The following is a 15,476-nucleotide window of genomic DNA, read 5'->3' as shown; positions in this document are numbered from 1 at the left end:
GACTCTAATTTAAATCCAAGATCAAGACTCAAGACATTACAACAGACTCGACATTATAGAACAATCATAAAGACTAACATGCGTCCTAAGAACACGTTACAAGGCTTAATAGACAGATAGGCATACAAATAGCAAATAGAGACAACAAAGGAGTCCAAGACAATCAATTAGCAAGTAACCATCAAGTCACACGATCCATCTTCCAACCTTATACCAAGTTCCAACCTTTTCACTCCACTCCATCCTTATTTCAGTTCCAACCTGTACCTCCAGGCCACCCTTATACCTCCTCCTTATTCCTCCTGAGCAACTACATGCTCCACTCCGTAACCACCATCAAGTCCACCAACATGGTAGCACCGAAGTGTCATTCGCATGGTCCGTACCTCTAGTACCAATACCAAGGGGTTAGCGCATATAGCTCTAACATGACACCGCGGCGCTTATACCCTGACCCAGGCCTTTAGCCAGCTAGTCCAAGGGGTGGTTCGTGCCTTTAGCACGATAACCTAGCACTCGTAGTGCTTTCCACCAACAATTCATTTCCACCAATCACAATCTCATCATCATCATCAGTCACACTGATCATTGCGCAATGACCACCATACTCATCATTACTCAATCAATCAACACATAACCAACCCATAACAATCAAGACATAACAACAACGACACGGACTACACATAATTTCCTTGAACGGTATTCAAAACATCAAACGAGACTCATGCACGACAAATGGGGTACAACAGGACACAACGGGACACAGGGAAATATCAAACGGGGAAAAACACCATGACCCACATCAACTTTCCAGCGGGTGGGTGACGGGTGTAGCCGGCGGTCACATCTTCCAGCGGGTGCCCGGCGGGCAGTCGCCGACTCGCCGGCTGCCCGCTGGAAAGAGAGCACGGGCAGCGGGTAGGTGGCGGGTGTTCGTCCCCCCACTGATACACAAGCAACTTTTCAGTCCCGGGATCTCTCGTGGAACCCAAAATCATATCCAAACACATTCCAACACACAACAACAATACCACAGATTCAATTAACGAAAATTAAATCAAGAAGAATCATTCCAAATATGCTCTAACACGATTCCTAAACATGCCAAGACTCAACATCAATCATATAATGGTTCAGGAGCATCCAGAACCTCAAGAACATCAAGAAATCTATATGCAAAGTCCTAAAGGTAAATCCTAGGCTAGACTCAACACCCGATCATGCATAAACCCATCCAAATATACCGAGAACATCACAACAACGAGATTCACCATATAATGCTTATTTTGCATAAATAAGTAAGCCCTCACAAGAATATCACTCATCACTCAAGTGTTTGATGGGTATAAATTTCACTCAAGTTCATTCCTATAAAATTGATCTACCATAGGCTTGCATATCTTCTCAATCACCACTACAAGAGTCATGCATGACATGCACAAATCATAAAGGACTTTTCACAGGTTGTAATGGGGCTAGGGTTAAAGTAGGGAATATTTGAAAAAGTAGCTTAAACAAAGTCTTCAAACTAGATGAACAAATAAATACAAAGAATCCAAAACCTTTGCTCAATACCCTCAATTTTTCATTCAAAACATTATATTGAGGCTTCAACATGACTATCATTCTTAAAAGTGTAGAATTCTTCCTCAATATACCAGATGTAACTTTCCTATACCTTGAAGCCTGCAACAAAACTACTACGTCTGCTTCACTTGCTAATATCTCTTTGTTAATTATAGGGTTTGTTAGTGAAAGTTCTTGAAACCCACACAATCAATTTTATAACATGTAAAGAGATGGTACTTAATGTTAGTTTTCATAGTATATTACATTTATTTAAATTTTAAACTAATGTTAGAGTTCTTTCAATCTTACCAATAAATTTTATCCTATAAAACTCAGTTTGTGGAAATAATTTGTTCCGTATAAATTCTTTAATTTAATTAGAGATGACATTCTAACATCCAATATAAAAAGATTTACTATTGGTTAAAATCGACATAAAATTTGATTCAGTCTTAATATATATTCAAAAAAAATTGTAATGAGACTTAGGCCATGTGATGCATTATTTGATGAGGGTTATAAAGAAGACGAGATTTTGGAGAGAAAAAAATAATAATTATATTTAAAAAAAAAAAAAAGTTATGATAAGGATAGAATGGTGGGTGAAAGGTTTTATTATTATTAATTTCTTTAAAAAAAAAACATATGCATCAATAACATCCTGCGTAACTGATGCGACAGTATATATTTCTACAAAGAAAATGTCATGTGTTACTCCCATTTTTTATTCTCAAATTTTTATCCTCACACACAATCTTAACGCAGACACTTATATTGGGACTCACATAGGAAAAAAAAAATAGTTTATTAGAACTCGACATATCAGAAAATAAAATTGAGGGAATACGATTTGAGAGTACATGTAGTAGAACTCTTTCTATAATTAATACTAACACATTTTCTAAGCTTACTATAAAATTAAAGCTAGCAGCTGCTGCCACTCATTTTATCCATTACACTTTTATGATTGGGATTCAACCTTTGTGGGAGAAGCTACACTTTTGCGGTTCTACCTAGAATTAAAGCTAACACATTTTATGGTTCTATCTATTAATTTAAAAAAAAAAAAAATACGGTGACAATTTGATCTTTTTACGTTTAGGTCAAATTTAAGGTATATGATTTTCCTTCTTAAGGTGCGTGGTAATTACGAATGACCAAATTAGTTACGAAATCAATAGTTGAGGATTTATTTGGTCAAAATTAATAATTGATGATTAATTTGATAATTATGACATAATTGAGAGACCAAAACAATCATTAATTGGATATATATGGGGTTGTACATGAGAATTGAATGAAAAAAATATCCCAATAATAGCGTATGGAATATATCTATGTGAAATAACTAATAAGAATTATTAATTAATAAAGCAAATTACGCTGCAAGCTGCCCAGATGTGGAATGTAGCTTGTAGCTTATAGCTTTTATATATATGAGATGGATGAGTGAATTAAGTGTCAACACTATACTTAGAATTAAGCACATTATTTAATTTGGTTGTTAGTTTTAAAATTTTAGAAATAGGTGTAGCATTGACTGCATGATATAATATCATTGATGCATCAAAAGTTATACATATAACTTTACTAAAGAATATTTAACTAGTTTATTAGATGTGATGTTTTACTTAAGACTTGTTTTTATGAGTAAAGTGGTGTTCAATTCGTGCTATAAATATTAGTTAGGCTTGTGCATCGGACGGGTTCTGACGGATCGGATTTCTCAACCGTCAATCTGATCGGATTTCGATTTTATAATTTTGTATCCAAACCGTTCATTTCAAGCAATATAACTGTCGGATTATTTAATATTTGGATTCGGTCGGATATTTCGGATTTCGGATTAATATCAGTTTTTCAAAAACATTTAAAAATTAAAAAATATACTACAAAAGCATGAAAATATAAATCCTGCAAAATGCAAATTACAACTTAAGTTAGCTAATATAAGCCATATATAGGATAAATAGCTAATTAAGTTAGCAACACATACACCAGGACTATGTGGTCTAATGGTATCCGGGTTGGACTTCCATTTGGAAGATTATGAGTTCGAGCCTCAGTGGAGGCGTTATTGGTTCTTTGTGTTTCAGTAGGTTGAGAAAGTATATGAACAGATACTACAATGTAATAGAGCCAGTAGCATTCAAAAAAAAAAGTTAGCAACACATACAAACATAATACACTCCAGTAGTTCAACAATCACAAGTACACAATTTTGAAATTACTAAAGTTTAATTAAGCAAAACTGCAAAAGCACCATTCAGTCACTCATGACTTAATGTCTTTAATCAAGCAAAACTGCAAAAGCACCATTCAGTCACTCATGATTCATCAATCACCACAGTCTTCATTAGTCTATAATTCCTCATTTCCCTATTAAGAAATGCAAATAGGCTCTTCATTAGTCTATAATTCCTCATTTTCCTGTTAAGAAATGCAAATAGGCTCAGATTGCTAATTTTTCAAATCAAAATAGGACTGGGGGCAAAATGCTACTTGAGCCAAAACTCATGATCAACATACCAACCCAAAATTATTTGATTCAGACAAAAGTAATGGAAGCATCATCATAGCCAAATCTCATGAGCAACATACCAACCCAAAATAAAATGTAAATAAGGGACTAGGGAGAGTGATATACCAGATCAATAACAAAAACATTGTTGCCAAGCCATTGTCAATTTGTCAGCTATTCATCACAGAATTACAAAAACATATGGTTTTATTATATTCATTTAATTCCAATGTGGGATGTGGCTTTTAACTTTTTATACATTGGATAGATTGGTGAATTAAATACCAACATTATACCAGCTAGAATTTTAAAGCGCATTATTTAATTTGATTGTTAGCTTTAATTCCTATAAATAGTTAATGAAGTATTATATTGCATTCATGATATGATGTCATTTATGAATCAGGGGTTATGTATGCATGACTTTACAAACTAATAATAATAAAATTTTGTGTCTGACAACATTGGTTTAAGTGGATGAAAATTTTTGTCTCTGACAACACAATTTTTGCTCTGATACTAAACTAAAAGAAATTTTGATTGTTCTGATACCAAATCAAAAATATTTTCTAACTAATATAGGTTTTATATAACATTTAATGCTATATATGTGGGTTATGTTTGGCAAACCTAGTTGAAAATGTAGCTGAAAGCTGAAAATGAGCTGAAAGTTAAAAAGTTATAATGGCCATCTCCAAAATTTAAGTCGTCGAAGGCGTTGTAACTTCCACCACCGGAGTAGAACCGGCGTTTTCTTCTTCTCCTTTTTTTGTTTCTTCACATCTTTACAGTGTTGAGTTCTCCATGGTCAACAACATCTCCATTTCCGAAACCTCACCAAAAATGTATGGGTTTTCCCCCGAGAGAAAAGACCACGGCAGCGATTCGAACTTCGGGGAAGAGGCGGCCGAGCTCCGCCGCCTTCTTGAACAGTCCCTTGCGGCGCTTCGTGAAACAGACGTTTCGGGCCTGCAAATACTTGATTTTTTTTATCTCGATCTTGACTTTGCCTTTTCCCATTGACAATTCTTTCAAAAACTATGTGAGTCGCTGATTCTTTAGAAAGTTGGGTTTCAAAACAAAGAGCATTCGAATTTAACACCGGAGGAATTAACGGTTCTATGGTATGAGTAGTTTATTTGAAATTTTGGAGGAAAAACGGTCATAGGGTAGAGCTGATAAGGAGGCAATTTCAAACCACGGCGCGGAGAGGGATTAACGGGCAGAGGGGTTTCCGACTTCCTTCCTCCCGGCAATGCGACGAGGGTTTTAATTGTCATCTCATCGGCACTTCGGCAAAGCTGGGATGTGGCTTTTAACTTTTTATACATTGGATAGATTGGTGAATTAAATACCAACATTATACCAGCTAAAATTTTAAAACACATTATTTAATTTGGTTGTTAGCTTTAATTCTTATAAATAGTTAATGAAGCATTATATTTCATTCATAATATGATGTCATTTATGAATCAGGGGTTATGTATGCATGACTTTACAAACTAATAATAATAAAATTTTGTGTCTGACAACATTGGTTTAAGTGGATGAAAAATTGTCGCTGACAACACAATTTTTGCTCTGATACTAAACTAAAAGTAATTTTGAATGCTCTGATACCAAATCAAAAATATTTTCTAACTAATATAGGTTTTATATAACATTTAATGCTATATATGTGGGTTATGTTTGGCAAACCTAGTTGAAAATGTAGCTGAAAGCTGAAAATGAGCTGAAATTTAAAAAGCTATAATGGGCATCTCCAGACTTTAAGTCGTCGTAGGCGTTGTAACTTCAACAACTGGAGTAGAACCCGCGTTTTCTTCTTCTCGTTTTTCTGTTTCTTCACATCTTTACCGTGTTGATTCCTCCATGGTCAACAACTTCTCCATTTTCGAAACCTCACCAAAAATGTATGGGTTTCCCCAGGAGAAAAGACCACGGCAGCGATTCGAACTTCGGGGAAGAGGCGGCCGAGCTCTGCCGCCTTCTTGAACAGTCCCTTACGGCGCATCGTGAAACTGACGTTTCGGGCCTGCAAAGACTCGATTCTTTTATCTCGATCTTGGCTTTGCCTTTTCCCATTGACAATTCTTTCGAAAACTATGTGAGTCGCTGATTCTTTGGAAAGCTGTGTTTCGAAACAAAGAGCATTCGAATTTAACACCGGAGGAATTAACGGTTCTATGGGATGAGTAGTTCATTTGAAATTTTGGAGGAATAACGGTCATAGGGCAGAGCTAATAAGGCGGCAATTTCAAACCACGGCGCGGAGAGAGATTAACGGTCATATGGCAGAGGGGTTTCCGACTTCCTTCATCCCAGCAACGCGGCGAGGGTTTTAATTGTCATCTCATCGGCACTTCGGCAAAGCTGGGATGTGGCTTTTAACTTTTTATACATTGGATAGATTGGTGAATTAAATACCAACATTATACCAGCTAGAATTTTAAAGCACATTATTTTTTTTGAATACTTAAAGCATATTATTTAATTTGGTTGTTAGCTTTAATTCCTATAAATAGTTAATGAAGCATTATATTCCATTCATAATATGATGTCATTTATGAACCAGGGGATATGTATGCATGACTTTACAAACTAATAATAATAAAATTTTGTGTCTGACAACATTGGTTTAAGTGGATGAAAAATTTTGTCTCTGACAACACAATTTTTGCTCTGATACTAAACTAAAAGTAATTTTGATTGCTCTGATATTTTGAAAAAGTAGTTGAAAGCTGAAAATGAGCTGAAAGTTAAAAAGCTATAATGGGCATTTCCAGACTTTTAATCGTCGAAGGCGCTGTAACTTCCACTACCAGAGTAGAACCCGCGTTTTCTTCTTCTCCTTTTTCTGTTTCTTCACATCTTTACAGTGTTGAGTCCTCCATGGTCAACAACTTCTCCATTTCTGAAAGCTCACCAAAAAGGTATGGGTTTCTCCCGGGAAAAAAGACCAAGGCAGCGATTCGAACTTCAGGGAAGAGGCGGCCGAGCTCCGCCGCCTTCTTGAACAGTCCCTTGCGGCGCTTCATGAACTTCAGGGAAGAGGCCTGCAAAGACTCGATTTTTTTTATCTCGATCTTGGCTTTGCCTTTTCCCATTGACAATTCTTTCGAAAACTATGTGAGTCGCTGATTCTTTGGAAAGCTGTGTTTCGAAACAAAGAGCATTCGAATTTAACACCAGAGGAATGGGAAGAGTAGTTCATTTGAAATTTTGGAGGTAATAACGGTCATAGGGCAGAGCTGATAAGGCGGCAATTTCAAACCACGGCGTGGAAAGGAATTAACGGTCATATGGCAGAGGGGTTTCCGACTTCCTTCCTCCCGGCAACGCGACGAGGGTTTTAATTGTCATCTTATCGGCACTTTGGCAAAGCTGGTAATTTGGAATTATTATTATTATTATTATTATTATTATTATTATTATTATTATTTTGGAAGGTCATTTAAGCATGTTTTTAGCAAGTGTTAATATTGGATATCATTTATATTCTACATATAAATAAATAATTTGCTATAACATGTCAAAAATGTCTAATTATATATTTTTTTTTAAGTTCGAGTGTCTCAGTGTCTCTTAAATTTTTATTTTTATTTTTATTTTTACTAGTATTTTCACCTGTTCAATGCACGAAATAGATTTGTTATAATATTTTAACAATATTTGGATCGATATACAATTATATAAAGAGTTAATTCCAGCCATGGTCCTCCGACTATATTGATTTTTCAAAATTAGACCCCGACTTTTAATTTGGACACTTTAGGTCCCTTGACTTTCAATTTCTTTCCAATTGAGGTCCTTTCATCAAAATACAATTAATTGAACTTTAAATGAAGGGGTAAACTCATCCTTTCACCTGTCTATGTATTATTCTTCATATTTCTCCCTTGTATAAGCGATATATATGAAGATAATCTCAGTCGAAGTCCCAGAATGTTCCTCGTCGTTCCCCATTTATTGACTGCTCATGTGTGTGTTTCTCCATTATTGAGATATTTACAAGATATAACAGCGAAATACGAAGGGAGAAATACGAAGAATAATACATAGACATGTGAAAGGACGAGTTTATCCCTTCATTTAAAGTCTAATTAATCGTATTCTGACGAAAGGACCTCAATTGGAAAGAAATTGAAAGTCAAGGGACCTAAAATGTCCAAATTAAAAGTCATGGGCTAATTTTAGAAAATTAATATAGTCGGAGGACCATTGCTGGAATTAACTCATTATATAAATTATAACATCGAATATTAGATAGTGCAATTGAATAATTGAGTTGTTTCGACTCTATTTTCTAATGTTATCATTGCTTATATTTGTTAAAAACCGACCTTGAAATTATGTATATTGAACCAAGGTTCACAGTACACTGTGGACCCTAGTCCACGATATAACGATTGAATTTATAACTGACAATTCATTTTTAGTCCTTTTCTATCGAAACATCCACATTTGATCCTAGTGCTATTGTGATCAACAAAACAGTTTTAATGCAATTAAATACAAAAGAATTTTGGCCTGTGGATTTTTTCAACAAAAAATAAAATAAAATATAACTGGATCAACTTACTTTATATAAAAATAACCAAAATGCCTTTTTAATTTATTTAACGACATTTCAACGATTTTGTTGACAGGAGACCAAAAATGTTCATACCACAATAATACTATGATCAAATGTAGATGTTTTGATTTAAAAAAAAAAAAGTATACTATCACCTAAGACAAAATGAAATTAACTCTTAGTACTACTAGCAGCATGTGCTACATAAACTTCTTCCCTGCACTCTTTACTAAATTAAGTGTTGAAATGGATTGAACAAAGGCCAATTTAGGTAAACAGTGACTGGAAAAATAATGGCACAACTGTCAATAGTTCCCCCTCTACTGTTCAATCTATTTAAGAGGTTCCCAACACGCTTATGTCTCAAAATGCTATCTGGTGAGGCAGCCATGAATTTCCTCACAGCTTTTAAGCATGGTAGGACTTGACCTTCGAGCAATGCATAGGCAAACACCGCTACACATTTCATATTATCTTCAGTGGGCCAAAAATGTCATGGTAGCTCCCACAGGTGAGGGCCAAAAAACATGGTCAGCAAATGGGCAATAGTATAGTTTTGGATCTGAGAAGGGGGCAGAAAAACTGACCATATTTAACAATCCAATTTGCTTTCACACTTGTTGCTCCATGAATATATGGCCTTTTTGAATGTAGCAGTTCATTAACCATGCAAGCTTGGTAAGAAACCGCATTCACTTTTCTCTCTCTTACAGACAGACCAGAAACTCTTTTAGTGTGTTTAACAATCCTGTCAGGCCAGCCAGCATAGATAGCTTGTCCCCAAGATCTCCTCATTTGATTGAAGAGAATGTTTGTGCGAACAAACCCTCCAAGCAGCTTCTACATCCTCAATGGTCCCATAACTCCATGAGAAATCCTCCCGTAGTTCACATTTTGAGTTAAACACAAGATGAAGAAGCTGCTTCCGCAGCTTACACATTTCTTCCATGGTCTTCAGGTGTAATACATTTTCACTGCCGGATTCCGTGACAGATCAAAACACTGCATAGCACAAGCTATGGTCAAAGCATCACTAGCGGGGTTTAAAAATTTTGCTCGGGAAACTTTAGCAGCTCTTCTTTTTCCTCAATTTTTCTTCTCATCACTTCTCTCACCTTCCTGCTTCAAGCCATCTGGATCAGACTTTGTTTGTTCGAACTCCATATCAAAAGGATTTGACAAGCTCAAAGCGGCAGCTGCTGTAACTGCATAAGCCAAAACTGTATTTGCCTGCGTATAATCTTTAACTTTCTGCATCATCTGAAGAGTGGCGAGGAGTCATTGGGAACTGTGCCATGACCTTCCCAAGAGGTGTCAACCTTCTTTTGACATCAAGTGCTTCAAGAACTTTTAAGCATCACTCTGCTTCAACTAAGGCAGTTGGCTCAGGAGGAGTTGGGAAAGGGAAATTTGCAACCTGAAATTACATGGATATGAGACGGGGTCCATTATTAATGCACAACAACACAAGGAAATACAATAAGCACACTAACCCTTGTTATACCACTAATTCGTTGTTTGATAGGAGGAAAAGAAATAGGAAAAATGAGGCACTCATGGGGACCAAATAATCCATGTGAAAGTGTTTGCAACATAGGATATTAGGTTTGGGTAAATTCGCTAAACCTAGTACAAAATTATCTCCATGCGGGTTATTTTTACAAGGTCAGAAACCTCTGTGCATATAGTGGTGCCATAATTGTAAGCAAAAAAATTTAAGGTGACAAAAAAGTTGAATGCTAAACTTACAAAATTTCAGCATCTGAGAAGGGAGAGAATATGTCATTAAAGACTGCTGAAGAATAAAGGTGATAGCAATGAACAGGTTCAGTTCTTCCTGCTCTCCCTGCACATTGGACTTCATATGTTTCCATCCCATTGGAGTTGTGCCTTTTTACTTCTTCTCTACATGTGTCAACCCACATATTTTATACCCGGACAGCCGGAATTGTCAAAGAGGTCTCAGCCACATTGGTAGCAACAAAAAGGTGCTCTCCTTCCTTGACTTGTTCAAATATACGAAGCTGAGCAGATACAGGAAGCATGGCATAGAGGGGTAGAACACACATAGGACCAGCACAATGAATACTGTTGTTCAATTGGGAACTAGAGGCATTTGATTCACCCTCAACAGTGACAGGAGCAACTTCTCTTCCCGTAGGACCCAGATGCAGAGGCTTTTTTTCCAGCCAAAGCTTCAAAAGCAGCCTTCAATGAAGCAAGGGAACTGCAAATTTACCATCAGACTCCAAGGGATGCTGGTTTAACAGATCCTCCCCATCGGAACAGACTTCCAGATCACTATCATCCTCTGAATCATAGGACATATCTGATTCGTCCTCATAGGTATCCACCTGCTCCTCATCATAGGAATTAAAAATATCTGTTCCTCATTTATCTCCTACATATCTTTTTCTTTGGTGGGTTTTAATACAGACATTGGAAGTGCCTCATTTTTTTCCTTACAGTTTTTGTCAATTATTTCCTTAGAAGCTTTACGTAGCTTCCGGCACAAGAACTCAACCTCCCTCTATCCAGTTACAAAAACAAGTATGCCACAAGCAGGAAGCCTTTTGTGGATAGACAATACTTTTTTATAAGCTTGACCAACATAATCTACAATCTCAGTTCTCTTAGAGCAGTGTGTAGTAAGTAGTAACTGGGTATTGTCGTGTTGGGACTTCTATTACAGGTGGAGGATCATGAAAAATTCTTCCCCCAGACACAAACTTCTCAACCCACAATGTAGCATTGCAAGCAGCTTCGTGCAGGAAGCATTGTTTTTCATAGTAAGTACATATATTGAAGCTAGGAAGAAAATAAAGAGTGAAATAACTGCTGGCAGGGAGTAGTCACCTTTAGGCTAGTTCCTTCCTTGTGTGCCTTTTTTGCGACTGCTGCAGCATTGTCATAACCAATTTTCTGAAATTAACCGATACCACAAACTCAACGAGAGATGGAGGGATAAAGAAAGAAAAGGAGACAGTTTCAGAGATGAAAGGGGCGTTGAATTGTGAAGAGAAATTAAAGAAGATAATTACCGGGTTCAAACATGTGACAAGCATGAGTGACTGCAAAAATTCAGCAGGAGATATTGATTAAGTAAAGCTTTAATTTTGATGAAGAAGAATGCAACAGAAAGTGAAACACAATAAACATGGCCAAATTTTGGATTTCAGCGTAGTCTACAAAACAAAAACTCACCTCGTGTAGTAGTTTAGAAATCCTTTCACTATTGGCCTGAATTCCCCTTACGCAATTCTTTTCGAAAGAGGCTGATGCATCTCCAAGCAATCTTACGGACTGATCATGGAGGATGATGGTGGAAATGTGGAATTCAGTACACATAATTAAGCAAAAGATACACCAAATACATTTCTCTGAATACCCAACAGAGAAACAAAGGAAAACAACAAAGATGGCTAGCAGCACAACTTTTGGTATATATCCAAATAGTTAAATAATGCTTACTAGCACACTTTTGTGAAATAAACTCCCCAAACTTGGTTGAATAAGCTAAAGCCTTATCGTGGGGTCTAATTGGAGATGGTTAACGAATTGTCCCTATCCCTTCCCTCATAACCCATCCCAAAAGAAAGTACCCAAATTTAGATTGTAAATTAGATCCATCCTCTAAATTTCTTTGTGCTATTAGAAGCACTATTGTCGTCTACAGAGGCCAAGAAGTCAAACAAGTAGCATGAATGCTTGTTACTACAAGCAAACATAACTGCCACTCCAGAATACTAACCTCATCAGTCTATAGAAGTTCACTAAATCTCCATCAACCAACATTTACCAACTTTTGACTAACATCTGACCTAGGATGGCCTCAATGAGACGCTCATTACCAAAATAAGGACATTCAATGGACTACTATGAAAACAAAGTACCAAAAACTAGACTAAGATCAGAAAATCCCTAACAATCATCCCTAAGCTCTTGTCTGTTATTCCAAAAATTTTCATCATAGCACATTCTTAACAGAAATCAGTATTAAGGCAAGCAATCCCAAATCAATGAGGCAGTGCAAAGTTGACAATTGGTTGAAAAAGGGGAGCCAGCTCAAGCCAATGCTGTTAAACCCAGATTACAAATTCTATTATACATTCAGCTTATTACCAAGTGTGCAGTCTAAGTATATGTTTCCAACCCTCCCTACACTATAGTATATTTTACTTTACATTCACTATTATCAGTCACTTATTATGGCTTGCAAAAAAAATAAATAAATAAAAACATAAAGACATGTGAAAACATAAGAAATTGCTATACTGAAATGTTTGCAATTGAAAATTGAAATAATACAAAGAGTATTTCAAATAAGAACCTATTGACCACCTTAGTTATCTTTGATCTGCGTGCAGCTTCTTTTGCTTCTCTGATTTTCTTTTTCTTTAAATACTTATCTGTTCAGAATTTCATAAATGCCAGTATTAAAGGTTAGATTAGATTAGTCTTATCCTGCAAAAGTATCCAAAAACTATGGACATATATACATAATCACAAACATGCATATATGGTTTAGGGAAGATAGAAGAAGGAGCATACAGTGATTGACTTCTTCAAGCTGTCAACCTAATGCAGATATATCAGTAGAAACTAAAAAATGAAATACCTTCTCCACCAAGTGAAATGCTCCTCAATGAAAATGCAAGCTGGAAGCCTCTGATCAGAGACTCATGGCTGGATTTCTGCATAAGTTGATAAGAGCAGTCTGTCAAATAATGACAACACAGACACAGGACTAAATTGAACAATGTGTTTGCTCGGTCTAAACTGATAGTGGAATTGTACATTTAACTCATTATATACCTTAGTTCGCGAAAATTTATATAAAGAATAACATCTGTAGGAAATATCATGATCATTTAACAGGAAACAAACATACATAGAGAATGCCATAACACAATCAATTACCAATTCAATCAATGGTCATTTTGACAAGAATTTTTCCAACAAGTTTAACTGCCTTAAACCGAATCAATTTCTTGTCAGCAACTACTACTGACACTCACTAAGAATGAAATCTAAACATGATTAATGCAAAGTTTAGGAATATGGAGATACTCACAAGTCACAGCCTTGCTAAAGAAACACATAGCATATTTAAAAATCCCTAGCCAAAATATTCGAGCCGAATCAAATCCCTAGCACTCTGTCAGATATTCGAGCCGCAGCTCTTCGAATTGAAGATAAATAGCCAAAATATGAGAAATAACCAACTTTGCCAGATTATCAATTCCAAGCATGATGCAAAAAATCACTCAGAAAACCATTAAATCCATAACTGACAAAAATGGAGAAAGAATATATTGCTGAATCTAAATCGACAAAAGAAAGAAAGTATGCTAAAATTACCGTATCACATTTTAAGTTGAATTCGGAAGGGGAAGAGAAACGCAACTTGCAAAAGAATCTCTGAATCAATGGTCGTGAAGGAGACTGAGAACTGTGATGAAATACAGAGTGATGGAGAATGAGACTTTGAGAACAACACTTGAGTGGTTTCATTCTAATATATATTAATTAATATATTATATACCACCACTATATTTTAATTGGGATTTGGGAGCAGCGAAACACATCTTGTATCTGTTTAATAGTGGCGGTTTCCCTGAACCGTGGAAAATAAAACGCTACAAATATTATTTAAATAACTTTTAATTATTAAACCGCGGCAGTCAAAGAATCCGTCGCTAAATATTTATTTCGCGACGATTATTAACAACCGCCACTAAATTAGTGTCGCTAAATAAGTCTTTTTTTTGTAGTGTAAGTGGAAAAACATTTCTTGACCATAATAAGTAATGGATTAAAAAAGAAGCCACCACTACCACTGGGGAAAAAACACCATACAAACTCAACTGGATATAATTAATTCATCAATTACTTGAACAAAATTACTTGTGTTTAAAATAGAAATTATATAAAGCAGCCAGAAGGCATACAAGATCATCCGTGAACAAAATGCTCACGATCAGACTTCATTAAGTAAGCAACGAATCTGCAAAATTGGAAGTCATTACTTGCAACTTACTACTTACAATTACGAAAAACACAAGGCCAATTCAGTTAGGCTGATCCATCTTCACCATCTCCAGACGATCTATGCAAAAACAGATTCATTAACAATTAAATCTCCACACGCCACAATGCAAAACAAAGAGTCAAAGATCTAAAATCAATAAGTTGCAATCCATCTTAGACATGGAAAAATTAATTGTGTTCTTCCAAGAGATTGCATCCTAGGATCTGACTTCAGTTTCATTTTTTTAATACATTTTCAATGCAATTCCTTTTTCTGTGCGGTTATCTACCACTAATTCATACTTGCAAGTAAGAAATTAAAGGGAAAGACAGCACATATGATAAATGAATAAAAGAAAACTGTAGTATGCAGTGACAGAAGATTAACAAAGAAGTAAACCAATGATCATTGGCTCAAAAAAATTAGAAGTACATAGAAGAGCTCAATATCAGATCATGCAAAAAAAATGAACCTATCTAATTTCGTCAATCAAAAGTCAAACATTGAGAAACTGATTGACGAACCCTACCTCATCCAATCCATCAAAATCCATCTCCGGACTCTCAGTCGGCGCTGTAACCTCCACCACCGGAGTAGAACTCGCAATTTCTTCTTCTTCACATCTGGTCAACAGCTTCTCCATTTTCGAAACCTCACCAAAAAAGTATGGATTTCCGGCGGGAGAAAAGACAACAGCAGCAATGCGAACTTCGGGGAAGAGGCGGCCGAGCTCCGCCGCCTTTTTGAACAGCCCCTTGCGGCGCTTCGTGAAACAGACG

General features: G+C 36.1%; 1 protein-coding gene, 1 long non-coding RNA gene and 1 pseudogene across 2 annotated transcripts in view; all 3 read right to left on the bottom strand.

The window, feature by feature from the left end:
• Window positions 1-9,403: 9,403 nt before the first annotated feature.
• Window positions 9,404-10,711, bottom strand: LOC109190928 (annotated as a pseudogene).
• Window positions 9,992-14,180, bottom strand: LOC109190927 (probable fumarate hydratase, mitochondrial). Its single transcript, XM_019341531.1, has 8 exons — window positions 14,028-14,180; window positions 13,285-13,360; window positions 13,008-13,075; window positions 11,871-11,969; window positions 11,708-11,737; window positions 11,523-11,588; window positions 10,416-11,020; window positions 9,992-10,083 (listed from the first exon to the last, which is right to left on the bottom strand). Exons 1-7 carry the CDS (start codon window positions 14,178-14,180, stop codon window positions 10,877-10,879), a joined length of 636 nt encoding a protein of 211 aa, XP_019197076.1. The 3' UTR covers window positions 9,992-10,083; window positions 10,416-10,876.
• Window positions 14,181-14,527: 347 nt separating this feature from the next.
• Window positions 14,528-15,476, bottom strand: part of LOC109190904 — a 4,243-nt gene continuing 3,294 nt past the window's right edge. Inside the window, exons 2-3 of the long non-coding RNA XR_002055814.1 lie at window positions 15,227-15,476; window positions 14,528-14,775 (exon numbers count right to left, since the gene is read on the bottom strand). The exon at window positions 15,227-15,476 is cut by the window's right edge and continues 76 nt beyond it. This is a non-coding gene — a long non-coding RNA (uncharacterized LOC109190904). The remainder of the gene's footprint in view (window positions 14,776-15,226) is intronic.

Source organism: Ipomoea nil, unplaced genomic scaffold (assembly GCF_001879475.1).
Source record: "Ipomoea nil cultivar Tokyo-kokei standard unplaced genomic scaffold, Asagao_1.1 scaffold1596, whole genome shotgun sequence".
NCBI lineage: Eukaryota > Viridiplantae > Streptophyta > Magnoliopsida > Solanales > Convolvulaceae > Ipomoea > Ipomoea nil.
This window is presented reverse-complemented; position numbering and strand designations above follow the sequence as displayed.

Bases quoted from the DNA above. Each gene is read 5' to 3' on its own strand.
- LOC109190927 (XM_019341531.1), bottom strand. From the start codon at position 14,180: ATGAAACCACTCAAGTGTTGTTCTCAAAGTCTCATTCTCCATCACTCT. The intron at 13,361-14,027 runs GTAATTTTAGCA...CAACTTATGCAG, and splicing joins TCAACTTAAAATGTGATACG to AAATCCAGCCATGAGTCTCT. The intron at 13,076-13,284 runs GTATTTCATTTT...AATTCTGAACAG, and splicing joins CATTTCACTTGGTGGAGAAG to ATAAGTATTTAAAGAAAAAG.